General features: G+C 43.0%; 2 protein-coding genes and 1 long non-coding RNA gene across 8 annotated transcripts in view; all 3 read left to right on the forward strand.

Annotated features, from left to right (window-relative positions):
- The first annotated feature begins 689 nt into the window (after positions 1-689).
- On the forward strand, positions 690-7,389 carry LOC130035531 (uncharacterized). Its single transcript, XR_008794241.1, has 3 exons — positions 690-2,007; positions 2,457-2,634; positions 7,125-7,389. It is a non-coding gene; the product is annotated as an uncharacterized LOC130035531 (long non-coding RNA).
- Positions 7,390-7,727: 338 nt separating this feature from the next.
- VEZF1 (vascular endothelial zinc finger 1) lies at positions 7,728-27,068 on the forward strand. 6 transcript variants are annotated; one of them, XM_056127282.1, is made up of 7 exons: positions 8,204-8,325; positions 10,796-10,994; positions 13,039-13,733; positions 14,474-14,537; positions 16,430-16,631; positions 17,854-17,994; positions 23,746-27,068. In XM_056127282.1, exons 2-7 carry the CDS (start codon positions 10,989-10,991, stop codon positions 24,171-24,173), a joined length of 1,536 nt encoding a protein of 511 aa, XP_055983257.1. In that variant the 5' UTR covers positions 8,204-8,325; positions 10,796-10,988; the 3' UTR covers positions 24,174-27,068. The 6 variants fall into 6 exon arrangements, with proteins under 6 accessions (XP_055983252.1, XP_055983253.1, XP_055983254.1 ...); XM_056127281.1 differs by having other exon boundaries at positions 8,282-8,325; positions 10,792-10,994; XM_056127277.1 differs by lacking the exon at positions 10,796-10,994 and having other exon boundaries at positions 7,728-8,325.
- Positions 8,199-27,364, forward strand: part of MRPS23 (mitochondrial ribosomal protein S23) — a 144,728-nt gene continuing 125,562 nt past the window's right edge. Inside the window, exon 1 of the mRNA XM_056127286.1 lies at positions 8,199-8,216. The gene's annotated coding sequence lies outside the window, so the exon portion shown is untranslated. The remainder of the gene's footprint in view (positions 8,217-27,364) is intronic.

Below are 27,364 nucleotides of genomic sequence, written 5' to 3' on the forward strand. Positions count from 1 at the left end.
AAAACCGTGAAGGGAAATATTTTTAATACTAAAAACAGCAAACAGCTCCTTTTAAAATTGCTGCTTTTTGGGGTATGGAGCAATAGCACAGCGGGTAAGGCGTTTGCCTTGCATGCAACGAACCCACATTCGATTCCCAGTATCCCATATGGTCCCCCAAGCACCGCCAGGAGTAATTCCTGAGTGCAGAGCCAGGAGTAACCTCTGAGCATCGCCGGGTATGACCCAAAAAGAAAAAAAATATTGCTGCTTTTGGGGCTGGAGCGATAGCACAGCGGGTAGGGCATTTTGCCTTGCACGCGGCCAACCCGGGTTTGATTCCGAGCATCCCATATGGTCCCCTGAGCACTGCCAGGAGTAATTCCTGAGTGCAGAGCCAGGAGTAACCCAAAAAGAAAAAAAAATTGCTACTTTAAAAAACTTCTCTATTTCGTATTTATTTTCTCCTGGAGGACATCCTTAAAAGTATCCTGATTTGGGTCTGGAGCATTAGCACAGTGTGTAGGGTGTTTGCCTTGCATGCGACCAACCCGGGTTCGATTCCCAGCATCCCATCTGGTCTTCTGAATACCGCCAGGGTGATTCCCGAGCGCAGAGCCAGGAGTAACCCCTGTGCATCCATTGCTGGGTGTGACCCAAAAAGAAAGAAAAAAAAGTATCCTGATTTCACTAGATACTCTGAATATTTGCTTAACTAAAATAAGCAAAACCTTGATGATCGTTATGGGATAGTTTAACAATACAACATTGGAGTTTTCACATTAGCAAAGTTTTTGTTTTTATTTCCAAGCCAATGAAAATTCATTATAAGGAAATTTAGTTGCTGGATGCCCTGCCATACTAGGTTAGAATGAACACAGTCTGAATTTAGGGCTATATCTGAGCTGATTCTCCGTAGATGATCACCTATGCTCTGTCTTTAGAACCCGGTACTTCCAGGGCTCTTACAGCCACCAGGAGAGCCTTACTAAATTTAAGCATTACTCATTGGAGGTGTTGGACAGTGGTGTCCCTTTTTCTCTTACCTCTTCCTAGATGAGTTTCCATTCCCAATCACCTGTGTTTTTAAGATCCCAAATCTACCTCTAGTCGCCAGACTTATCTTTGAAAAATTACAGCTCTTTGTTGAGAGCGCTAAACACAGATGATAGTACTAATTGGGACACTTCTGAATGCTTTTCTTAAGTGATCTGAGAAACAGTTAAATAAACTTGTATGTAGAACATTCATGATTGTTTCCTCAGTCTTCAGCATGAGTTTTGCTAGATTATGTAGGATACTGGGCTAATTACTATATGATCAAAAGTTACCAGTTCCAATACAAACAAAATCTGCTTGTTCTGAAAAGTGTCATTAAGGATTTTTTTGGTTTTGGTTCTGTATCTTAGATATCTTTTGGATGTATATTGGTCTGAAACACCCTTCCATATGTGAGGAATGAATATATTATGCCTTTTCCATCTAGAGTGCAAACTACTAAAAGGCACAAATGTGTATCCTATCCGCTTGGAAGGTCTGTTAACTGGGGTTGCCTCATACCTGATGCTCAGGAAGCATTTTCACTGGCTTGGATAGACTACTTGCCATCTGTTCTACGAGCATTCACTGCTGAATGAAAGGGGAAAGTGAAAGGGGAGAGCAGGAGAGAGGAAGCTGAAAAAATAAGAGGAAACAGCTGGGAACTGAGGAGGGGGGAGTCTTATGTAAGGTCAGTGAAACAAAAAGCTAGCAGAGGACAGGGTCAGGCCTTGGGGCTAGAGGGCTAATTAACTTCTGTCAACTAGTTAAGTAAAGCCTTGTGTGCTTTGTTAAAGAAACTTAGTTCAAAGGAGGAAAAAATCTTGAGTGAATCTAACTAGTTCTTTTTGTGTACAGTAGTAAATAGTTCAAGTCAAAATCTATGCTGTCTTCTAAAGAATTCTGGTCGTCTTCCTTCAGACCTAATAGAGCTTTCTGCCACTGCTCAGCACCAAAGGGTGAAAAGCTTCAAGTAGTTATGGATAGCAGGTAAGCTTAAGGAGTAAGTGCTGAGTACCGCTGCTGTTCCGTTGTGCTAACCACAGCACTCCAGATCCCCATGCCTCCTTTTATGGCTGGGCCCCGTGTCTGTATAGGACTTTAGATAGCTTCTATCTCAGAGACTTTTCAGGGTCAGGAAGCATCCTTGTTGGAATTAAACCCCAGAGCTTTAGCTAGATCTCATGCTGTCCTAGCCTGAGTTGCCATCTTTCGCATTGCTTTCTAGACTGGAGTAGACTTCCTAAAGCTTATGCTAGCCTTGTGCTGTTGCACCCGTGTCTTATATTACCACTCTTCTTTTGCTCACTCCGTGAGCACACTGGCTAGGTTTCCTCAACATGCTTCATTCCCTGTTCCCTTCACTGCCAGGCATGGAGAGGCACTCAGTCAGAGATTAGATTGACCCAATAAGGCTTTTTCTTCTTCTTCCTATCTAGGCCAATGAAAGGGAGAAGGAGGAGTGCTGACTCAAAAAGAGAGAGCCATTAAAATCTGCATGTATTAATATTCTTACTTTTTGGAGACTTCTGAGGAAACTGAATTCTTCTGAACTCTGGACTAACCCCAAATACTTTATGAAGAAGAAATTGAAGAGATGTTTCTATAGGAGTTTGGGTAAACAGTATTCACTTGATATATCTGCTTTTGCTCTGCCCTTACCCTTCACATGAACATTTGAGAAGCCATTGACAAAATAGTAGGTTTTTTTTTCAAATTAGTTAATTTTTCTAGTAATGCAGAGGGGTAGCACAATGCTATTAGTGTCATTATATCCCCTTTAGCCAGTAGAACGTATTCAGGGTGGGTGATAAAATGAGTGAAAAGAGCTGTGCCTCTGAACCAGAATCACAGTAAATGGAAGAGTGTATGTTTTTGACTACTAACATGATGTAACTGAGCTAAGCTTTGTAGTTTGGTTCAGGACCATCAAATGTGTGTGACTGGTTAAGTGTCAGCGTTTTTGAAACTCAGCCATTACCCTGAGCTTGGGGCATCTGAGGGCAGAGAGGAACAGGTGTCTAAAGAAGAAGCGTTCATGAGATTATGTTTTGCAGTTATATTGAATTTCTGGGTGTATTTTTGACTTGTCTTTAGTTTCTTTCCTCCTTGTGGCCTCTGCTATTTTGCTTGCTATTTATTTGTTTGATTCCTTCTGTCAGCCATTCAGGAGTTGTAAATGGAAGTCAGTAATTCTACTCAAATGTACTGTGGATGGAGCTGATAGGCTTGCATTGATCCCTGGCATGTTTTCAAGTAGAGTTACGCTGATGAATGTGTTTCTGTGGGTCTGGACTTATTTTTGTCATCCTAGGTGTGTGACCCCAAGAAAAGAATAAGTTGTTTGAGAACACTCAACTACAAGTTGAACTAAATGCCTATTAGGAAAATGGGTAGATTTTCCCCTGCCTTTTGTTTTCTGTGACTATATTCAGCTGTTAAGGAACTTAAATAGGTATGGGGGGGGGGGGGAGTAAATTGTTTCCCCGTCCTTATCATGCCAGTTAAAACAGAAATGAGTGTTGACACTTTAGGTGGTAGCACTGAAACACAAACCCAACTTCTGACCACATGGGCCACAGGCAATTGGCTTAAGGCCTTAGCGTGGTTGTGGATGGTGTGGGTGGGTAGAGTGGAGCAAGGACAGGAAGATTACTTCTGCTTTCCTCCCAGAGAGGCTTGGGTTTTTTTGTTTGTGTTTGGGGGGAACCGGGGAACATTATTCCCTTTGGTCTAGAGAGAATGCTTCCTTTCCTTGACTGCATTAAGACTAGGAATGAAGGGTCACCTTGCTCTGGCAATTGTTTCTAGTTATTTCTAAACACTGCAATCCTGGTTTAATAGTTTGTCAGACCTCTTTACAAGAAGAGTTTAATTCATTAACTTGCCAGTTTGGAACCCCTGACTTAAATGAAAGTTTTGGGTTTGTTTTTTGTTTGTTTAGCAGTCTTACTCCGGATCAAGTAACTGGCAACATCAGAGTTGGTCTTTTTTGGAGGGGCCACTGCGTGCTATGCTTAGGGATCACTCTTGGTGGTGCTTTAGGAAACCATATGTGATGCTGGGGACTGAACCCAGGTCAGAACCATGCTATTTGTTTTGTCACCTGTCATTAGCCCTTTGGCCTTTTCCCTTAAGACTTTTTGTGGGTCTGGAGAGATAGTAGAACAGTAGAGTGGGTAGAATGCTTGCTTTGCACATGGCCAACCTGGATTCTGTCCCTAGCACCATATGTGGTCTCCTGATCACTGCAAAGAGTGATCTCTGAGCAAAGAGGCAGAAGTAAACCGTGAGCACTGCCAGGTACTCCCCTCCCCCAACCAAAAAAAAAAAAAAAGACTTTTGTTTGGGGAGCCCACATCTGGTGGTACTCAAGGGAAACTCCTGGCTCTGTGCTTAAAGATTGCTCTAGAGAACATTCTGTGCCACGGATTGCACAGGATTCCCTGTTTATACAAAGTAGATAGTCAATCTGTTGAGCTATCTCCCTGGCCCCTTGAAGAATCTTTGGAAGAGAGGGATAGGGCATGGGGAAAAACCTGTCACTAGGAGAGAAAATGCGAGGACTAATAACTGATTCAGAACTAGTGTGCAGAGTTCCCAGCCCCAAAGTTAATCTAGAACCAGCCAATAGTACCAATAAGAATATTTACTAATTACTCTGCTATTCCAGGAAATGTTTAAGCATTTTACATAAATTTATCATTTAATTCATAAGTCAGTTCCTGAAATATATAGGAAGTTATTTTGTCCTCATTTCTCAGATAAGGAAACTTGAGACCCTAAAACTTTAAGTGACTGGTTGTACAAGCTGTGGTAAGGGATGGGGAATCTGAATAAGGTGGAAAGAGATACAACTTTTACTTGGGTGGATGTAGGCACATCATATTTTTTGCTTAAACCACCAGACATTTCCATTTTTCGTCATCTCTGTAATTATTTGGGTTATCATATGACATTTTAGACATTTGTCATACATTGGTTACTGAAAGTTGTTTACTATAATCAAGACAAATTTACTGTCTTTAAATATCTAGTCTATTTTTGGGGAGAAGGAGGTGCCACACCTAGTTGTACTCAGGGGTTACTCCTGGCTCTGCATTCAGGAATTACTCCTGGAAGTACTAGAGGGACTATATGGGATGCTGAGGATTGAACACAGACTGTTTATATGCAGTGCAAGCACCCTATCCATTGTACTGTTGCTCCAGCCCGATATCTGCAGTCTTTTGATTGAACCCTTGTTCAATGGTCTGTGGCAGCTCACTTGAAGGTAGACTCAATCTGTGACAAGAGTATTGTCTCCTAAGAGTAGAAATGCCCCTGAGGGGATGGAGTCTTTGATCTCACTGGTTTCATTATTCCTTAAAACAGTTGGAGTTGTTTTTGAGTATTTCTTCCAAACTTGGTTATTTTCCAAACTTAAAGATTAAAATTTTTCTTCTGGGTTTTAAAAAGTTTTTAATTTTAAGGAAGAATTTGAGAAGCAATCATGAAGTCTGATTTTTGCCTGTTGATAGAGATAAAATTAGCTGTCTTCATTAAGGAAAGTGAATTGTGACCCTTTAGTAATGAGAACTGGACTGTTTTTTACTTGACCTCTACTTCCTGTTAGTGGGGGAACCCCTTTACCAGAGGTACTGTGAAAAAGATTGCTGGAAAAGGGTTCCTAGAACTTCAGATAAGAAGTTCAAGAGAGTCTGGCAATATTGTCTTCAGACTAGAGTGGTCTTCCTTGGCCGGGGATATGGGTCAGTGAAAAAAGCTCATGTTTCACATATGTGAGGGCCTTACTGTGTTCTCTCTCTAACCCCAGAAAATTTTTGTTTTATTTTGGGTTTTTTGTAGCAGGGGTTTTTGTTTATTTGGGGGCCATATCCAGTGGTTCTCAGGACTCACTCTGACTTGGCTCAGGGATCATTTCTGTCTGTGCTCAGGGTACTATATGGTATGCTGGTGATTGAACCTGGATCAGCCATGTGCAAGACAAGTGCTTCATTTGCTGTACTATCTCTCTAGCTCCTGAAAAAAAAATTTTTTTTTAAATGCTGGTCTGGTGGGTTGGAGAGATAGTACAGCAGGTAAGGTGGTTTGCCTTGCATATGTGGCCAACCTGAGTTTGATCTCAGCACCCTATGTGATTTCCCAAGCCCCGCCAAAGGTGATACTTGAGCTCAGAGCCAGGGTAAACTCTGAGCATAACTGGGTATGACCCCTTTCCATTCCCTCTCCCACAAAAAATAGTAATCTGTTACATACTGATATTTATAATCCCAAAGCTTTGCCTGAAAAGGCAGTGAAGTAGGAGAGTCTGTATGAGAGGAAGAAAACTAAGATGAACTGAGATATGACTATTCATGTATGTATTTAGTCAAGAAAGCAGCAGATATATTCAATCAATGAAAACAAAAGACTGTGTAGTATCTAAAAGTCAGCTCTAAAAGGTATTGTGGTATACCTAGTTAATACCCTTTCATCAAGGTTTTCATCTTGATTCCTAATCTTGCCTGTGTCTATAAACTTAGTTTTCCTGAACCATTTTCCTTTTCTTTCTAAAAGATTAATGGACAACAATAGGCAACATAGAGAAGTCACTATGGCAGTTTATCAGGGAAATGTATTGGAAAGTGTTAATCACTTTCTGCCCTCTCCTGTCTTAGGCTGACCTGGTGTGTGGCCAGCTTCTGCTAGTGATCCAAACTGCAGAATATTCCCAAGGCCTCCCAGAAATATCCCAAATGGAACCAGGCCATCATTTTCCGGTCTCTCACTCTGGTGGCTGTGATGGGAAGGAAAGAGTGGGTGGGAGTGTACACATGTAGTGGATGGATAGGAGGAAACAGCCAAATCACTCTACCTCTTAGGTCCCCGTTACCAATAGAATTCTACAACAGTATTTTTACTGTGTATGCATGGGGGGAAGTTGGAGATGGCACTCTTGATTAGCATGCATCTGAAGAGGAATTAAACGGAGGGGGTGAGATAAGAAACAGTTGGTTATGAAAGCTGTTGAAGTCTTGAAATAATGTAACCATCTGAGGAATGCTTTAAACCAGAGTTTATAAAAATATCGCTGATACCACCTGCCCCCTCACTTCCTGCCACAGGAGACTTCTTGGACTGGAGACACTCGTTTAATAATAGCTTGTCTGATACTCCAGTAGCTGCCGTAGATGAGGAAAGGCAGAAAACCTTCCTGCCACCACCCCGCGAAGTGCCAGTAGCGGCGACGCCTACACACACGAAGACTTGGAACTGCCGCTGAGGCAGGGGTCACCTCTGTGACATCTGACGCTGTCCAACCAGAAGTTTAATTTTTGTTTTCCTTTGGGAGGTGGTGGGGGGGGGACGGGACGCTGCTTGTACTAAAGGACTAAAATCATTTGTACTCTCCCTGGTTTCTCTTTTTTTGGCGGGAGAGGGCTGAATCTGACGTCGGAGGACTGGACGGGCGGCGGGGGAGGACGGGGAAGCTCAGCCCTTCACCCAGGAATGACCCAGTAATGACATCTCGGCGCGTGGGAAGTGTTTCCCGCGGCGGGGCGCCGGGAGGCTGCAAAGCCGCACCCCGGCGGGGCTCCTGCCGCACGGGGAAGGCCACCCCGAAGCAGGCGCGGCGGGGGCGGGGTGGGGGCGCGGGGCGCGGGCGGGACGGGCGGCCGAACGCCCAAGGGGCTTCCCCGGCTTCCCGCGAGCGCGGCGGCGCAGACGGGGGAGTCGGGCGCGGGGGCCGCAGCGGCCCGGGCCTTCCGTTCCGGGCGCGGCGGGCAGGGCGCGGCGGCGCGGGGCAGCGCCGCGCCGTGCCCGGCCAGCCAGCGCCAGACCCCGGCGTCCTCCATCTTCTCTCCTGAGCTCCCCCTGCTCCAGCTGCCGGCGCCGCGGACCGCAGCACCACACACCCCCGCGGGGGGGGACGCCGCGCCCCATCCCCGCCCCCGGCCCCACCCCAGCCCCCCCGCGGGGGCCCTGACCCCACAGCCGCCGGGCACTGGCTGAGCTCCGAGGCGGAGAGCCGGCAGCCCGGACGCGCAGGAGGGGTCGGGAGCACGGGGGGCGGCGGCCGGCGGCTCGGGGCTCCCCCCCCGCCCGCGCTCGCCGCCGCGGTGGTGCGTCCCGGAGGTTACCGGAAGTGGCCGCGCTAGGCGCTGCCATGTTGAGGAGCCGCCGCTGCCGCTGCCGCCGCCGCCGCCGCCGCCGCTTTGTTGTCGCCTCCTCCGGCTGAGGAGGCTCCCCGAGCGGGGGGAGTGGGGAGGAGGGGGGTCGGCCGCCGCCGTCATGGAGGCCAACTGGACCGCGTTCCTGTTCCAGGTACTCGGGGCCCCCCCGGGGGGGACACGGGGGGGGGACAGGGGGGCCGGGCCCCGGGCTGGCGGGCGGGCGCTCCTCCCTCCCGGCCCCGCTCTCCGGCCCGGCCTTAATCCCCCTTTGTTTTTCCGCCCGCCCGCCCCGGCGGAGCGGGGCCGCCGAGGTGAGAGGAGGCGGCCTCACGGGGTGCGGGGGAGCGCGCAGGCCTCGGGGTGAACCCCGGCCCCCCCCCGAGTCCACACACGCACACACCCTTCGCGCCCGCCCCGGAGGGGAAGGGAGGAGGCCGGCGGCTGTCAGCACCCGCGGCCCGGGGCGCGCCGGGCGCGAGCGGCGGGGCGCGCCGGGGGGCGGCCGGGGGTCCCCGCGCGGCCCGCGTCCCTCTCGGGCCGCGCCGCCGCGCTCTCTTTTTGTGTGTGCGCGCGTGTGTGTGCGTGCGTGTGCGTGTGTTGACTTTCTGACACCCCCATCTCTGCGAATAGCGGGTATCCCCGGGTTCCCCGCCACTCCCCCTTCCCGCCCCCCCTCCCCAGCGCGCGCCGTGTTTACCCCGCCGGGGCGGGCGGGCGGGCGGGTGTCGGGAGTGCGTGTCCCCTCCCCGAACTTTTCCCCGGGATCCCGACGCGACGGTCGCGCCGCGGGGCCGCTGACACCCGGGCCGGGCCCTCGCGCCGCCCCGCCGGGGAATCCCCCTGCCGCCCGCCGCTCCCGCCGCCCGTTTCCTCCGGCCGGCCCCGTGCGGGAGACGGAAAGCGGAGAGCGCAAACAAAGTCCGCCGACAAAGCCCCCGCGTGAGTCACCCGCGGGGGTGTGGGCCTGCACTTTCTGCGAGAAACTTGCGAGGGACTCCGGCCCGGCCGCCGCCGGCCGCTCCTGCCCACCCCTTTTTTGGGGAGGGGGGGCGGGATGGGGGGGCCGCTTCGCGAGTACCCGGGCGCAGCGCTGTGCTTTGCTGCCGGGCGCCTATTTGCGGACGGGGCACTTAGTGGGCAGGAGTGATGAGCTCACGAGGAAACTTAGGGACGGAGGGGGGGTGGGAGGGAGGTTAGGGCGCTCGTCACTTGGAAGTGCGTTCTTCCCGCCTCGCCGAGTGATTTTTTTTTTTTCCTTCGTCGAATAACTTTTCTCGAAATCCAAACGCATAGCTGGGGCGCTTGAGACCTTTTTGGAACCAACCAGGATCGAATGCGGAATTTTCAAAATAGCCTCCCCAAACCGTTGGACTCATCCCAGTGGAGTTTATAGGGAGAATTGGAGAATTCAACCATTTCCTATTGTGTAGAGCCGGTTTATTGTTGTAAGACTGTATTTTTTTTTTTCAATATGTGAGTAATCTGGTTTTCAAGTGGTGGTTGAAATGTATTTGGGGCTTCTTAAAATTGAAAATACTAAAAATTATGGTACTGGCCTACTTCGACCTTTTCTTATTTTCACCTAATATCATTTTATTGTGCTTTGATGAGCATAATAGTGTAATAAGCCAATTTTAAAATGCATTGGAAAGGAAATTATGGCCTCCAGGTTGGTGTAAGGTAGTGCAGATGCCTTTTCTAGATAAAACTTTCAAATGCTCATTTTAAAATAAGAGATTAATAGGCCACAGAAGTGATTTTCACGTGATTTCGATTTGCCTAAACTTGTTCTCTTCAAAATTAATGGAAATTAATAGGGAAAAAAAGTAAAGAAAACAAAACCTTTAACTTTTAAAAACTGCTTGAAAAAATTTTGGGGATGCTCTGATACTTTCTCCGGATAAAGTAAATGCCAAACATTTACTAATAAACAGTTTATTAGATTTTATATATATATACATTTTACTTATCACAAATTGTTTTTCACCTTATGGAAAAAGTGTAAAAGCTAATATTTTTGGTCTTGGCAGTGTGTGCTGTGAAAATTATTGGAAAGTTTATGATTTAGAGCCAAGGACAGCTTGACTGGATAATGAGACTATATCACACTTTTCTATGGAATTGTCTGAACAGTCTTAATCAGTTCCAATTTTAAGTAATTTTCACCGGGGAAATGAAGAATTAAACACTTGTTTGTTTCTAGGGACAGACTATTGAATTTACATTTAAAAACAGTTTAATACCTGCTTACTTTCTAGATAACCTGGTGCAAAGTGAAAGCCAAAGCTGTTAAAATATTTGATGGATGATTCTCCTAACAGGACATTCAAGATATGACTCACTGATGCTAATTTGTTTCAGTACAAAATCTTTTACCCTCTGGCACTGGAGATTTCATGGTGCCATATCCTACCACCTTGGGTGATGAAATAACATTTGTTTTGTTTTTTGCCAGCCTTGGAAAAAAGGGAAAGTTTAGAAGGGGCTGGAAATGGGGCTTTTACAGTTGAAAGAGATGGGAGATATATTTTGAAACTTGGGTTTGATGATGCAAGTCAAATGAAAGTCTTTTCAGAAGTTTTAGCCCTTTTTTTTTTTTTTAATCACTTAATTGAAGGCAGGCTGAACAAGTTGGGAACCCAGATCCTTCTTAGAAGTGTGGGGATCCTAGGAATCCTTAGAGAGTGATTCTCCGTCGTGGTCTACAGCGTTTTACCCATGAAGCAGGGACCCGGTGTGACCCTCTTGTGAGAGTGAGCTTCAGCAGTGCTGTTAAAAATACTTTATGTTGCCACAGACTTCTGAATTGGTAAAATGGCAGTAAGTGCTTTTAGTACTCCATCCAACTAATGGTTGTTGAGAATTGAAAAATGCCTCTAAATGCTATAAGTCTGAACTTTGTCCAGAAGATTTGCATTCTCTATTATCTGATCTTTGAAATTGTATATCTTGAGCTATCTTCAGCTATTAACTGTTTGTGTACTATATGGAAACTTGGGTATGTTATGGCCATGTTGGAAAGGGGGTAAGATTAGAGTTGAAGTTCTGTAAAGTTTCTACTTATCTCACCTGGACAGTTTATAGCAGGTCTATAAAGTGAATCAAAAGTAGACTGTAATTCAGTATTAGCACCAAGTCTAGAAAGATACTCATAAATAATCACAATTTCTGTGTGTGCCTCCACTATTAAATTGAAACTGGTAGCTCTGGTCACCACACCTTTTAGTTGTTTGGTGGAGGGGATGGGGGGAGAATTAGCTCCAGGTTTAGCTGTTGTGCTGCTAGCAAGTAATATGCAATGAAGGGATAGATTTCTTTTCCATTGAGGAGGAACTGTGTGAGTGGAGGTGTCTTTTTTCGTTTTGTTTCTTTCTCTTTAACTGTAGAATTTAGGATTGTAGTGTCAGAAGGGTAGGGTAAGTCGGGGCTGAAGCTCTAGTACAGTAGGTAAGGTACTTGCCTTACATGCACCTGACCTGGATTTGATCCCCAGCATTCCATATAGTCATTCCCCTCTCCTGCCTCCAAGCACTGTCAGGAGTAATTCCTGAGTGCAGAGCCATGAGCTTCACCCCTGAGCATCACCAAGTATAACCCAAACACTTAGAAAAGGTGGGGAGGCTGGTAAATAAATGTCTAGTGTCTAAAATGAAGAGATATGTTCCTTTTAGAACATTAGAACATTGTATGTATTAAATATTTGGACTCTCACCTCTCTCTCCGTGTATCTTTGGAGGATCACAAAACCCAAGATAGGGGCTTGGGCTTGCTGTCAAGTTTCCAAAAGACAGCATATTAGGAAGAACTATTTCAGGAATTCTGTCTCTCATTTTTCAAATGTTTATCAGTATGGAGGTATGGAGAATTTGAAAGAATCAAAAATCAAGAGAATTCTCACGAATACCAAGAACGTGATCCACAATGAAATTTTAATTTTGATGCAGCTAAAGAAAATTACCAGAATATCCCATTCCATGCCTCCCACTTTGGAGAGGAGAAACTCCTTTTAACAGCAAATACCTAGTACTTTAATGAAACCTACAACAACCGGATGAAGATGAAAATGAAAGGAATTTTATTTTTGGTTTGTTTACTCTTATTAGTCTGTCCTTAAGAATTTAGAGTTTGAATAACCAGTGTTGCTCAAGGATGCAGACATCTAGATAAGGCTAAATGAGCTGAGGAACAACTGACTGGTGTTTTGCTATGGGCTACCTTCGCAGATGCCTTCCTGTTTGATTAATAGCAGATTTCATTTCAACCAGATCTTTGTTATTTAAAAACTTTAAAAGTAAACTTAACAACTAGCATGTGTACTCAGAGAACTAGATTTCCTTTATTGCTTACCAACAGTCTCCTTCCTCAATACTTGAGAGTTTTCTGCTGGAAAGAGACAGTGTCTTTTCCTAGGTAATAGACAAATAGATTATTACTAATGTATGTGTGTGCGTGGTTTGTGTGTTACTGCAGTTAAGATTCTGTTAGATACTTAAGTCTAGAGTGGACTTTTTTGGACAGGTTATTTAAACTTGGTTTCAGCATAACAGGCCAATAAAGCAAGCCGATTTCTTCAGCCAGTATATGATATCCCTTATGTACCAGGGTGGTGTGTAGTTTAGTCATCTGTTTGAAAACAAGGTCACTGTCAGCAACTTAGTTGCAGTTTACCGTCTGCACAGTGATTTTAAATACTCTGTAGTGGGAACTCGGAGAACTAGTGGTGGTTGCTGGGTCTCTGCTGCAGTGAGTGGTTTACAGGCTTTTTAACGGTTTCTTCTAGAAGATCTCTGTTGTCTGGACCGTGTTGAATTTTGAAGGTCATTGTGAGAGGCTGAGTTTCTGAAGTGTAAATGTTTGGTTTTAGGCCCATGAAGCCTCCCATCACCAACAGCAGGCAGCACAGAACAGCTTGCTGCCCCTCCTGAGCTCTGCTGTGGAGCCCCCCGATCAGAAACCATTGCTTCCAATACCAATAACTCAGAAACCTCAGGCTGCTCCAGAAACATTAAAGGATGCCATTGGGATTAAAAAAGAGAAACCCAAAACTTCATTTGTGTGCACTTATTGCAGTAAAGCTTTCAGGGACAGCTATCACTTGAGGCGCCACGAGTCCTGCCACACAGGGATCAAGTTGGTGTCCCGGTCAAAGAAAACCCCCACAACAGTGGTTCCCCTTATCTCCACCATCGCTGGGGACAGCAGCCGAACTTCGTTGGTCTCAACCATTGCAGGCATCTTGTCAACAGTCACTACATCTTCCTCGGGCACCAACCCCAGTAGTAGTGCCAGCACCACAGCTATGCCTGTGACCCAGTCTGTCAAGAAACCCAGTAAGCCTGTCAAGAAGAATCATGCTTGTGAGATGTGTGGGAAGGCCTTCCGAGATGTATACCACCTGAATCGGCACAAGCTCTCCCATTCGGACGAAAAGCCCTTCGAGTGTCATATTTGTAATCAGCGCTTCAAGAGAAAGGACCGGATGACTTACCATGTGAGGTCTCATGAAGGAGGCATCACCAAACCCTATACTTGCAGTGTTTGTGGGAAAGGCTTCTCGAGGTACTGCATTTTGCTTTGCTTTTTTCATTATGGTATCCATGAACTTCAGTGTTGCATCTGTAACCTAGAAGGCACTTGTGAGAATAGATATGGGCAGGCTTGTGTTATTAAAGGAGCTTGATGCAAGATAAAGTAGTGCAAGTGCAGATCTAATTCTGGTTAGATGTGGTTGACCAGTGGTGACATAGTGATTAATTGTTTCATTTAAGGAGTGCCTTTGTGGACTTAGATCTTCATTTGGCCCAATGATACCACTGCAGAACCACCAGCTTTCTAGTTCAGTTGGGTAATTAGATATCAAGCTGTGCAAATCAAAGAAACTTAAGTCCTGGAAGTCAGGATGACCTTGGATACTCCTAATAAAACTTTATTAAGAGAATGTTTTCCATTTTTCTGTGGTTACTAACATTTTACTGATTTTTATTTTTAGAGGCTTTTAAAGTTAATATAGTAATAACTGTTTCTGGCAAGTGTTAGCAGAGTAAAACTGTATCTTGTAATTATAAAGAGTCAAGACCTAATATGATTTGATGTTGACTAGGAAAGAAAATTAACAGGTTAAAAAAAAGAACTAAGACTTTATGGTAAGAGAGGTAAGGAGTCTTACACTGGAGGGAGGGGGAGTTCTGCTAGCATTTTTTAAAATCTCTCACCCAAATCTGCCAGGCATGTAAACATCACAGTAAAATAGTGTTTCTCTATGTGTATTCCATTACCTCTGTTGAAACTCTCTTTCACAGGCCTGACCACTTAAGCTGTCACGTAAAACATGTCCATTCAACAGAAAGACCCTTCAAATGCCAAGTAAGAGTTAAAATGACTTATCTTCAGTGTAGCACTTAATGCACATTATCCAGAAGGTTTTGAGCCAGTCATCTCTCACCATTCTTGAATAATCTTAAGATTTCTGTGTAAATGTGATCCTCAAATTGAGTTCTCAGTTGGTTTTCTATTTGTTTTTTTCTTTTTGTTTTGCTTTTTGGGCCACACCTGTGGCACTCGGGGCTTACTCCTTTTCTCCTGGTTCTGTGCTCAGCGATCACTTTTGATGGATCTCAGAGGTCTATTTGTGATGCCAGGGATCAAACCTGGGTCTGCCACATGCAAGGCATATAGCCTACCTGCTATAGTATGGCTCTGGCTCCTGAATTCTAGTTTTATAAAATATAAATTGGGACCAGAGCGATATTACAGCAGGTAGGGCTCTTACCATGCATGCAACTGACCTGAGTTTGGTCCCTTGGGCCACATATGATGCCAGTTGGGATTCCTGAATATCAATGGGTGTGGCCCCAAATACAAAAAATTAAAAATTACAAAATATATGTTTATATGAATGGCAGCTTTGTTTTCTGTGAGGCCAGATCATTTCAAAGTGTGTATGTGTCAGAGTTTGTTAAGATATATTTCTCTTTCCTTAGATAGCAGTATTGTTTTATGTATATATATGAAGATGTTTATAATCTTCCAAAGAACATGTGTTGGGAATTAATGAAGTGTTTAAATTGATTTTTAGATTTATGGTTGACACTGTAATTATAGAAGAAGAAAATGGGAATGGGAATTTTCTCCCAGATGTTTTCCCTAACTAAATTTTGTTTTTCTTTTTCTTTTTTTTTGTATGTGATTGTTTTTATTTGGGTGGGGGAACGACTCATACCTAGCACTTTTCAGGGGTTACTTCCATCTCTGTGCTTGAGATAACTCCAAGTGTTGCTTGAGGGACCATGCAGTGCCAGGACAAACTCCTTAGTTCTTAGGCATCTTTCCTGCCCCCACTTTCTGGATTTTCATCTGCTATTGCTAAATTAGAATGATTTACTAAGTCCTTTGGAAGTCTATATCAATAATTTAGGGGAGGGTATTGTAATGATGAAAAAGGTCCAAGAGCTAGGTAAATCAGGGTACCAAGGGACTAGTTCAAATGACTGAGTATTGCATGCTTTAAATATGGGAAACTGAATTCAATCCCCGGCACCACATGGTTCCCTGAGCACAGTGGGAGCAATTCCTGAGTAACATGTTAATAGTAGTTCCCAAGCACTACCAGGTAGGTCACCCCCAGTCAAAAAAAAAAAAAAAAGAATCTTCTAAGTCAAATAACTATCTTAGGCATCAGTGATTTTGATTTGTTTTTAGAAGTCTTTCTGTGTTCCTTTCAATTAAATTTGTTAATGACTGATTTTATTAATTAAATGATTCGAATTATAAGAAAAATCTAGTTGAAGGAAGAAAACTAATCTTATTGAGTGCTTGCTATTTTTCAAGACTGGTCTGTTTCTTAATCCACGAGTTATTTTGGGCTGGAAAGATAGAACAGTGGGTAGGGCACTTGTCTTGCATGTAGCCAGCAAGGTTCAATCCTCAGCATACCATCTGGTCCCCAGAGCACCGCCAGGAGTAATTCCTGAGTGCACAGCCAGGAGTAGCCCCTGAGCTCTGCTGGGTATTTCCCCAAAACAAAAAGAACTAGAAAACATAGTAATTTTGTGAGGTAGGTATTACTTTAATTTTACAGATGGAGAAATGTTACACTGTTTAGATTTAGTGCCTTTATTTATTTATTATGTTTATGAATCTGGGAAACACATGCAATTAAATTCAACAAACTCAGCTTGATGACATGGGTAGAGTAATGCCTAGAATATAACATACTTTAAAATGTGTAGAACAGGATAGTCTATATTTAAAAAAAGTTTTCCTCCCTCATGCAGACGTGCACTGCTGCCTTTGCCACCAAAGACAGACTACGGACACACATGGTGCGCCACGAAGGCAAGGTATCATGTAACATCTGTGGGAAGCTCCTGAGTGCAGCCTACATCACCAGCCACTTAAAGACACATGGGCAGAGCCAAAGTATCAACTGTAATACATGTAAACAAGGCATTAGTAAAAGTAGGTAAAGCTTTAAACTATTTCTTTTGCATGCAAGAGTACTGAAACCTCTGTCTTTTTTGTAGTATGTCAAGGATATTTTTCTCTGTTCATCTTGCATGTTTCCTCCTATCACTAAATGTCACAAACAGGCCTCAGTGGAGAGTACATAATAGTGTTGAAAAATATATACTTCACATGCATGTACACAAATAGGACTGATATACTAATTTTGCTTTAAACTCTGTGCCTCTTTGCTAATAATGCTGTTGTAAGAGAAACAATTTTCCCATAGATAGTTTTCAATATGTCTGTGCTTTGGGGTTTGGTGATGTAAGCTGTAATATGTTAGAACTGAGACAACAGAGTTCACTCTTAAGAAATTGTTTCTTATGCCAGATAGTTTTAATTGTTGTTTAATCTGAGGAAGATTCTCAAGTATCAGTGTCCTAACTCCTGACTGTATTAGTATGTCCTCAATAACCTTAGAGGTGAAAGCAAAGTTAATAGTTTTCTTTTCAAACCCAAATATGTAGAGGAATGGAATACCCATTTGAAGATTTAAGAGCTTTGCTTACTTTAAATTCATAGTTGAATACCATTTGTTACATGAATTTGTAGATTAAATTCAGTATTTATTTGCATCTATCCAGGATTTTTTTTTTATAAACATTAATGTTTTTCCCACTAGGAAAAAAAATAGTTTCCTAATTCTGTATTCTATCATCATTTGTACTTTTTGCAGAGAAAACACAAAACCCAAAGAGTAGAGGACTAGGGTTGGGGTTTCCTTTGCATGTGACACACACACACACACACACACACACACACACACACACACATATTTCAATCTCATCCTTTTTTTTAATAAAATACATTGGCATAGCATATTGTACTTCATTAACCTCATAAAAATTTACCTTCACACCGTCATGTTCAGGTAACCATGTATATAAGATATTTTAGGTAAGGGTAATCCATGCCAGTATTACCCAGCCTTCATTCTAAAAGATGTTTTCTTTAGACTCTTTTATTTTCATTTTTCCTAGTCTTAATTTTATTCATTTATTTTGATCATTATAGATACAATGAACAAAAAAGGTACAGTACTGTGGAAAAAAAGTGTCAAGAGAAACGATAGATCATAGAGGCTAGAGGAGTTATAGCATATACATTTTTGCATTTTGAAAAAGTGGCTGTACTTTTCTAAGGTAAATATCGCATTTCTGGTTTGCCTTTGGAGTAGCATGCATGAGTGAAGAGACCAGCAACCAGAAGCAGCAGCAACAGCAGCAGCAGCAGCAGCAGCATGTGACAAGCTGGCCAGGGAAGCAGGTAGAGACACTGAGACTGTGGGAAGAAGCTGTCAAAGCAAGAAAGAAAGGTAAGATGAGGCTGCCAGTGCTCAAAGTATAGCCAGAGGGCCAAGAGAGCTCAGGGGCTGGAGCACAGGCTTAGCATGTACGAGGCCCAGTTTCTGTCCCTGACAGAGCATGGTTCTCCATGCACCAAGCTGGGAGTAGCCCCTCAGTACCACTGGGTCCGGCCCAACAACAAAATAAAAAAATATTAACAACCTTCCTCCAAAAATACAGCTAGAGAAATAGTTTAGTTTGACAGATGATTAAAGCTATAGCTTAGAGCTTCTAGTTTTATGAAAAAACTGTGCTGGAAAATGGTAGGGGCTGGAGCGATAGCACAGGGTAGGGCATTTGCCTTGCATGCGGCCAACCCGGGTTCAATTCCCAGTATCCCATATGGTCCTTCGAGCACCGCCAGGAGTAATTCCTGTTTGCACGAGCCAGGAGTAACCCCTGTGCATCGCCGGGTGTGAACCAAAAAGCAGAAAAAAAAAGTGTTTGGGGAAGTTGTTGCTGGCACCATTTCCCAGGTTCAGATAAGGTTGGTTTGTTATAGAAGAAGGTATGGTGGTGGTCTTGCCTAGTGGGGTTGCCCTACAGTGCTCAGGAGCTAACAGGGCTATACCTCGTGAGCTGGGATCAAGCTTGAGGCCTCAATGTGGAGGCATGCCCTTGAGTTGTCTCCCTCTGGCTCATGTTGTTTTGTTTGTAAACCAGAAAATGGAAGTCTTCCGTACTTTTTGGCATGTCCCTTTTTTCTTTTTGTTTTGTGGTGCTAGGAATCGAACCCAGGATCTCACAAAGCAAGTATTCTGCTGCCTAGCTACCTCCCAACCCCTTCCTCCCAACCCCTTCCAGTGTTCTAGGGCCACACTTTGTGGTACTCAGAGGCTACTCCAGATGAGGTGTTCAGAAGACCATGTACTGGGAATAGAACCCAGACTTTACACATACAAAGGAGCTCAGCCTTTTGAGCCATCTTACTGGCCCATCAGTATTCTTTCTTTTTTTTTTCTTTATCTTTTGTTACAAATTTGGAACCAACTATAGTTGTTTGCTTGTGTGCTCATGGTTTTGTTTCATTTGCTTTTGGGGCTATACCTGGTGGTGCTTAGGGCTTACGCCTGGCTCTGTGTTCAGGGATCACTCCTGGCAGTGCTCAAGGAAGGTCAGCCATGTGCAAGAAAAGCACCCTACCCTTTGTACTATTGCTCCAGCCCAGGTGTTCCATTTTTATGTCAACCTCCATGCAGTATAGGCTCTTTCATTTATTTTTTTCTTAAATTGCCCACGTTCTAGAGGTGAATGAACAATTTTTGGAGAAGGTGGTACATAGTTTATTTTCTTGTGTTATTTTCAGCTCATTGTTTTTTCTGCATTGTATATAGTACATGTTTCAGTCTACAGTAATTCTCATTTTGCATTGTTGATGGATTCTTTAAAAAACTGTGACTTTAGGGGAAACAATGTAAAATGAAAATAGGTTTTTGAATAATGTCATTTCATTCGATGAAAATTTATTACAACTGAGGGGGGGGGGAAATCCTGCTTGACATTGGCCAAACATTTTTATTTATTTTTTTATTTTAGTTTTTGAGAGCCACTCAGGACTCAGATGCTCAGGGATCACGGGTAGGACTCTTGCTGGCTACCCTAAAAGGTGCTGGAGACAGAACCTGGGTCAGTCACTTCCAAGGCAAATAAACACCCTATCTGCTGTGCTATCTTGCCAGCCCCCCAGCCAGACATTTTTAAATCACATTTGAGAACCTGCTGTGTTAATGATGATGTCATTTCTCTTGATCTCACCTTTAACTAGTCTTTGGAGTAGTTAGTATTAGCTAGAAATGTATGTATTTCAGCTGTTAAATATTTTACTGTAAGTTTTACTAAAATGAAAAATGATGGAGGCTAGCAAAATAGTTTAGTGGGCAGAGTGCTTGTGTTGCGTTGCACATGTGTGGTCCACCAAGCATGACCAGGAGTGATCTCTGAGCACAGAGTCAGGAGTAACCCCTGAGCACAGCCGGGGGTGGCCCAAAAACTACCCCCGCCCCAAAATAAATAATTTCATAATTTCATCAGTGTACTATCAACCACAAGAAAGATTTCCTAAATTATTTTTTTCACTCTCCTCTCTGCTATATCTTACGGTTTTCCTTTATAAGGATTCTTGGGCTGGAGAGATAGGACAGCAGGTAAAGTGCTTGCTTTGTTTGTGGCTGACCTGGGCTCTATCCCTGATCTCCTTATGGTCTTACAAGCTTGCCAGGAATGATCTCTGAGCACAGAACCAGAAGTAAGCCCTAAGTACCACTGATGTGGCTCAAGAACCAGAAGGAAAAATAAGAAATACATGTGTGTGTGTGTGTGGGGGGGGGGTTGTAGGGGTCTTGGGTGGAAGGATTGAACCCAGGACCTCATATGCAAGGCATGTGTGAGGTACATCCCTGTCCTGCAGTCTTTTTCATATATAAGCTGGCATTGGAGGAAAAGAATGCAGCAGTCCAGTTAGACTTTCATCCTTTCTCAAGTGCAGCTTAATTTCTGTCTTCCAAATGAAGAGTTTTTATTATTTTGTTGTTCTGCGGTATGAAGCAAAGTGGGGAAATTGGGGGGGGGGGTAAGAGTAGGAAAAGTATAACATCTGTTTGCTATGATAATTGAGTAATGAGCTGAAAGCATATTTATATTACAGAGGATGTCTCATTTATTTTGGGGCCACGATACTCAGGACTTGGTTCTTGGTCTTGGTTCTGTGCACAGGGATCAGTCCTTGCAGGGCTTGGGGTATCATGCGATGCCAGAGATTGAACTCAGGTCTGCTGCATGAAAGCACCCTCACTACTGTCTCTGGCCCAGGATGTTTTATTTAAAGGAGTAGTGAAAGTGTTTAAATTACAGTAAAAGGACACTACCAGTTGAGAATAAAGTACAGAGGCTAAAGAGAATAGCACAAGGGTTAAAGCACTTGTTGGGAGTGCTCCCTACGCCACTGCTTGGAAGTCGAAAAATAAAAGTGAGTTGAGTTTTCTCTCCCATTCTTTCTTTTTGTGTTCTTCTATTTGGTATTGTATTTCAGTTTGTTTGCTCAATATGACTCAATTGTTAAGCTCATCTTCTACCCTCCATGAAACAAAATGCTATTGTATTATCATTAATCATATGTCTCTCTAGAAATTTCAGTGTAGGTGTTAGTAAATGTCACATTTTTTTAAATTTTATTTTACTTATGGGGGGGGCTTTTTGGGTCACACCCAGCGATGCTCAGGGGTTACTCCTGGCATTGCACTCAGGAATTACTCCTGGCCGTGCTCAGGGGACCATATGGGATGCAGGGAATCAAACCCGGCTTGGCTGTGTGCAAGGCAAACGTCCTAACCACTGTGCTATCACACCAGCCCCAAATGTCACATTGTAGGGTAGATAAGACCCCTTACCTGAAAACCTCAACTTGAATAATAGCATCCTTTTAGTATATTAAGTAAATAAGGGGCTGGAGAGATAATACAGTGGGTAAGGCACTTCTTTTGTATGCAGCTAACTTGGTATCAGTCCCCAGCACCCCATATGGTTTCCTGAGCCTTGCCTTCAGGAGTGATCCTAGAACATAGAACCAGGAGTAAGCACGGAACACTGCCAAAAACTAGAAAAATAAAGTATTAAAGAAAGCCTAAAGTAATATAAGTTTCCAAACCTGGATATCTAAATCTCAGTATCGGAGGCCAGGGAGATAACTCAGGATACTGAAGAACACGGACTTTGCATGTGGGAAACCCTGGTTCAGTTCTTGGCATCATGGTCCTCTGAGCACTGCCAAGTGTGACCCAAAGAAATCATATTATTGAATTTTCTGGGAATGTTGTCGTGTTATTAAAAGTCGTTAGATTGCTGTAGATAGTTTTGTTTTTTAGCCAGGTTCGGGAATCCTTTGTGTGGAATAAGCCAACATTTCATCATATTGATCAAGGAAGAACAGACTGCTTAGTTACTCAGGGACCTACCTGAGGTGATTTGACCCGTGTGTGACATGCTTTATCTTTAGTCTCAATTACATTTCTCCATTTTCACAGCTAAGTCAAAGCCCATCCTCGATCTTCTTACTGCTGACACACCAGTAGGCGGTGCTGAATTTTGATAAGGGGTGAGTTAGGGAGGGTCTCACTTATGAGAAAATTTTCTTGAAGACCAGAGAGATAGTACAGTGGGGTAGAGGGTTTTTGCCTAGTATGTGACCTAGTATCCCCAGCGTTGCATATGGTCCCCTGAGTCCTGATTGAAGAAGTGGTCCCTGAACATAGTACCAGGAGCAAGCCCTGAGCACAGCGAGGTGTGGTACTTAAAAAAAATAAATAAAATAGTTGAAGTTTTGCTGAATGACCAGGAAGAAGCTATCCCAACTCACTGTAGTTATCCATATTGTGTGTATTGTGTTAGTGACTTGTGAAGTATTTGCAGTTATAAATAATTCTAGAAAGATGGGGATGGATCTGTAGGGTGTTTTGATTTGTACGTGGCCTACCCGGGTTCGATCCCCAGCATCCCATATGGTCTCCTGGGCACTGCCAGGAGTAATTCCTGAGTGCAGAGCCAGGAGTAACCCCTGTGCATCTCTGAGTGTGACCCAAAAAGCAAAGGTAAAGGTAAAGGTAAAGGCCCTCCTGTTGATCATCGATTTGCTCGAGCGGGCCCAGTAACGTCTCCATTGGAGACTTTGTTGTTACTGTGTCTGGCATATCGAATACTCTTGGTAGCTTGCCGGGCTCTCCGAGAGGGGCGGAGGAATCGAACTCGGGTCGGCCATGTTGGCCGGGTGCAAGGCAAACGCCCTACCCGCTGTGCTATCGCTCCAGCCCTTTATAAACTGAATAAATGGAAGGGGGATAAGAACATAGACCTTAAGGGTTCTCTCCCTTCTCCATTTCTTCCCTCCCTGTCTCCTCCCCCTTTCAGCCCCTCTTTCCCACCTCTCTCCTCGTCTCCCTTCTCTCCTTTGTCCTTTCTGTGCCAGGCATGAAACCCAGGGTTTCACACATGCAAGGCAGGTGCTCTACATCCTGGCTCTATTTTTCCTTTAACACAGTTAACAAACAACCAGATTATTTAACTATAATTTTACTGATACTGGAAAAAAAGGATGATATTAAATGATATTAAAATAGCTTGTTTACCATTCCCTACTAACAGACTTTAAAAGCTTTAACAATATGGTTTCACTTCAGAGTAGACTTTAGAGTTCATAGGATTGAGTATACACATTTCTCTCTCTGCTAGTTACAGTTGATTTATGAAATTTTTCTGATTATCTGTCATTATATAACCATCGGCCCAGCTCTTTATAAACAAACTCTTTTCACCTGGCCTGCCTGTGGTTGGCTCTTCCCAGGAAAGTCTTTAGAACTCAGAGGAACTGCATGAAGTGGTAGTGAGAATACTTAGCCCTGCTTGATATATCTGCCCCCCAGAGTGCCTTGCAGAAATTAACTGATCTTCCCAGCATCACTGTGAGGTAGGTAAGTAAACCTAAACCTGAAACCAAAAGTGACAAGGCTAAACAAATTACCTAAGTCCTTGTGGGAGGTATAGCATCAGAAAAGAAATTTGCACCCCCAGTCCTGTGCTCAGAAGGATCCTTCCTTCCTGTTGACCACTTGGAAGAAAACTGTAATTTAATTTATTAAATGTCTTTTTACATTTAAGATAAGTTGATTCGGAAAATTAATTTTGTTCACTTTTTGGAAGTCTAAAGACCCTTTTGTCTTCTTTTTTTTTAGAAGCTGCTACTCTGTGCCAAACTTCCACGGCTGCTACGACACCTGTGACTCTCACTACTCCATTCAATATAACATCCTCTGTGTCATCTGGGACTTTGTCAAACCCAGTCACAGTGGCAGCTGCAATGAGCATGAGAAGTCCAGTAAATGTTTCAAGTGCAGTTAACATAACCAGTCCAATGAACATAGGACACCCAGTAACTATAACCAGTCCATTATCCATGACCTCTCCTTTAACACTCACTACCCCAGTCAACCTCCCTACCCCTGTCACTGCCCCAGTGAATATAGCACATCCTGTCACGATCACGTCTCCAATGAACCTGCCCACACCTATGACGTTAGCTGCCCCTCTCAATATAGCAATGAGACCTGTAGAAAGCATGCCTTTCTTACCCCAGGCTTTGCCTACATCACCACCTTGGTAAACAGTATTATAAAATCAAAATAGAGGTTAAAGTAAATATTTACCAGCAACTTACTTTTAGTTTATTAAAGCAAAAAGTAAACCATGAAATTGGGAGATTTTATTACATTAGTTAATAGTGTAGCAGCATTTTCTCCAATTTGGCTGGGATTATTTAAAATAGGGTGTGTATGTAATTTATCACTGGACCACTTTAGTTTAATCATAAATTCCTTTTAGCTGACAGCATTGCTTAAACAGGATAGTAGTTGGATGAAGTGTCAGAATTAAAGCCAGTCATAAAAAAGCAAAACCCATTTCAAAAGTTTTTTTTAAAAAAATAGATTACTGTTTCTAATCCCAGAAATCATTTTAAACACTAGCAGAATTTTCCCTATACAAGTTGGATGGCTGATTTTAACCTGAAGTTCTAAATTCATGAATTAAAGGCTAGTGTAGAATTGTCTGTTTATTGTTTTTATGAATGAATACATGCATTGTCATTATAAAATGCATTTCAGAGAATATGCATTTTACCTTTGGGAATATGTTAATTTCAGGCAGCATTCCCTATGGGAAAGGTGATACCAGCTCTGATATGCAAAGCATATGATAATTTATCATTCTAACTTCAACATATAATAGGGATTGTGACCTGATATTTGGAGATGTAAATATTACTCAGCATATTAATCCTGATGGAATATAGCATTGTAGTTGTCTTTTCTAAAAAATTAAAAAAAAATATACAAATTGTGTTTTGGTAAGAAAAGACCGCAACTGACAGGAGAAGTCAAGAATGCGGACAGGCAGACTCCTAACAAAGGGAGGCTAATGGACTCCTATTCGGGAGCCAAGGAAAACTTTGGAACAGTTTAAATATATTGCTTTAAATTGGAAGACGCTGGAGGCACTGGGATGTGATATGCCCCTCTCCCAATCAGAGCCTGTTGAATGTTACAACAGGGACAGATGTGTTAGTTGCTCACTAGAGTTTATGTCTTATATTAAATTGTATACAGTTTTTATTCTAACCACTAACTAGGTAGTATACCCCTTCAGAACAGCAGAGTGTTCCTTTTTAATTTTTCCTTCCGTTTCTTAATCAAGTATTGTGCAGATTTGTTCATCTTTGTAAATATGGCCATCACTCTTTTTTTTTTTTCTTTGAGAAAACACTTGTATCAGCTTTGTGGTGTTTTCAGGGAGACAACTGTTCACACTCCCTATAGAAACCCAGCAATGATTGTGCACGTTAAGACATGTGCTTTATTTCTTAGCAGGATATTTTATCTTTGTACATAAAGTAGAAACCAAAAGCTAGGGAAACAGATACTCTTTGCACCATCATGCCACACATTAATGTTTTTAAAGCATTGTTTTTTTAAATGTTACTAAAACCAGGACTCAGATTTTTTTTTAAGTTGCAATATTTTTTTTTTTTAATCTTGCAGTTCAGACAAAATTTGTTGTGTTAACCTTGCAGAATGTTTGCAGGACTGACTATCAAACTGGATGACTTCCGTTTATACCCCACTATGTCAGTTCAAGCATCAAAATACCTTGCATCTGAGGCAGACTTCCTACATCAGGGACAGGTATCTGTGTGTCATTATACAAAACAGTTCTAGGGGGTTGAACTACATAGTAAAAAATAAAATAAATAGTACTTAGTGTAAAATAATTTTATAAATGATCTTTTGTACTTTAGGACATTAAATTGTACAACTTTTGTATATATAAAAGCTTAGGATCTTTCTGTTTAGCAGGAAGGCAACACATTCCTACACTTTTAATGTATATGTTTGTTATAATGTCCATGTAAACATGCCCTATGTTTGTGCCTTTTAATTAGTTTGTCTCAATAAACAAAATGTAGAGAAAATATGTAGCTATGACTTTGTTACAATTGTTCTTATCCACAGTACAAAGATGGTTTGTTTTTAATATGTAGAGCATTATGTGTGGACTACTGGAAGGACGCATGTAAGGAAGGCCCATGCATGGCCCTGTTGCGGCCTGGATCAGGCGAGTAGTGACCACATTTGGAGGAAGCCTATGTTTCCTTACAGGCAGACCCAGGACCAGGTTCTGGCTCTGCCTGCTGGAACCTGTCATCTCTTCTGGCTGGTGATCATGATCTTCCATGAGTCAGACAACCCGGCTTCCTCCACAGTGGCTCAAAGAGCAGTCAGTCCTTAGTTGGGGTTCGGGTAGACCCTACCCCCAGGCTAGAGTGTGGTCATCAGAACCCTGAAAGTATTAGTTCTTTAAAAAAAAAAAGAAGAAAGTAAATGATATATACTTAAATGATTGTTTTATCAACTCATTGTATAATAAACAGGAGTGAGACTTCATTGTATGACTTCAGTTAAAATAATATTTTGTATGCATTCTTTATTCACCTAAGAAGCTTGTCTGCAATAATAAAGCCACGTCGTGTCTTTGGGGAGGGAGAGAATTAATAGAATGGGGGTGGCAGACGGCAACTGAAAGGGGGGCCAAGTAGGTTATGAGGTGAAATTCTCCTGTAACTTGGAACTGGAATTAAGTTTTGATGCTGATGAACTGATTCAACTAAGAGTTGAAGGCACGACGGCCACCACTACGAAAAAGAGAGTATGTTTCCCCTTCTGGTTGTAACAAGTTGAAAGCTTCCCCTTTATCAGATTGGCAGCTAAACAGTTGTATTAGATAATCCTTAAATCTGACATCCAGCCTGTTATGCTCTAGGGCTCACTGCTTGGCCTGCATTTGCCTTTTACTGTGTATCCATTTCCCTCCTAAGGTGTGCTCCTAAATGAAGGTTTCTATGTAAGCAGATGATTTTTCCTGTCAATACCAGCACTGTATTACTAACATGCAAAATACTGCAGATTTATTTTGACAAATTAAAGTTAACCAGTCACAAATGTTATTGATGGATTGCTTACTACCTCAAAAGATTCACCAATTCATTGTGATGGAGAAAAATTTTGAAATGTTGCTTCTGTATGTGTACACAGTTCAGTATCAGAGTGGAGAGGGAGGGACCACCAGGATGGCTGGTATTAAGGTACCAGAGAGAAGGGAGGGTGGAAGAGCAATTGACTGCAGGAGGGGACAAAACTTCTGCTAGTCATTTTGAGTGCAGCACAGGAAGCCAGATTTTGGGGCTGTTGCCACAAGACTTAAGCTCTGTCTGTTTTATGGGGTACCGGGAATCAAATCTGG

The sequence above is a fragment of the Sorex fumeus genome, unplaced genomic scaffold (genome assembly GCF_029834395.1).
Source record: "Sorex fumeus unplaced genomic scaffold, SorFum_2.1 ptg000063l, whole genome shotgun sequence".
Classification (NCBI taxonomy): Eukaryota; Metazoa; Chordata; class Mammalia; order Eulipotyphla; family Soricidae; genus Sorex; species Sorex fumeus.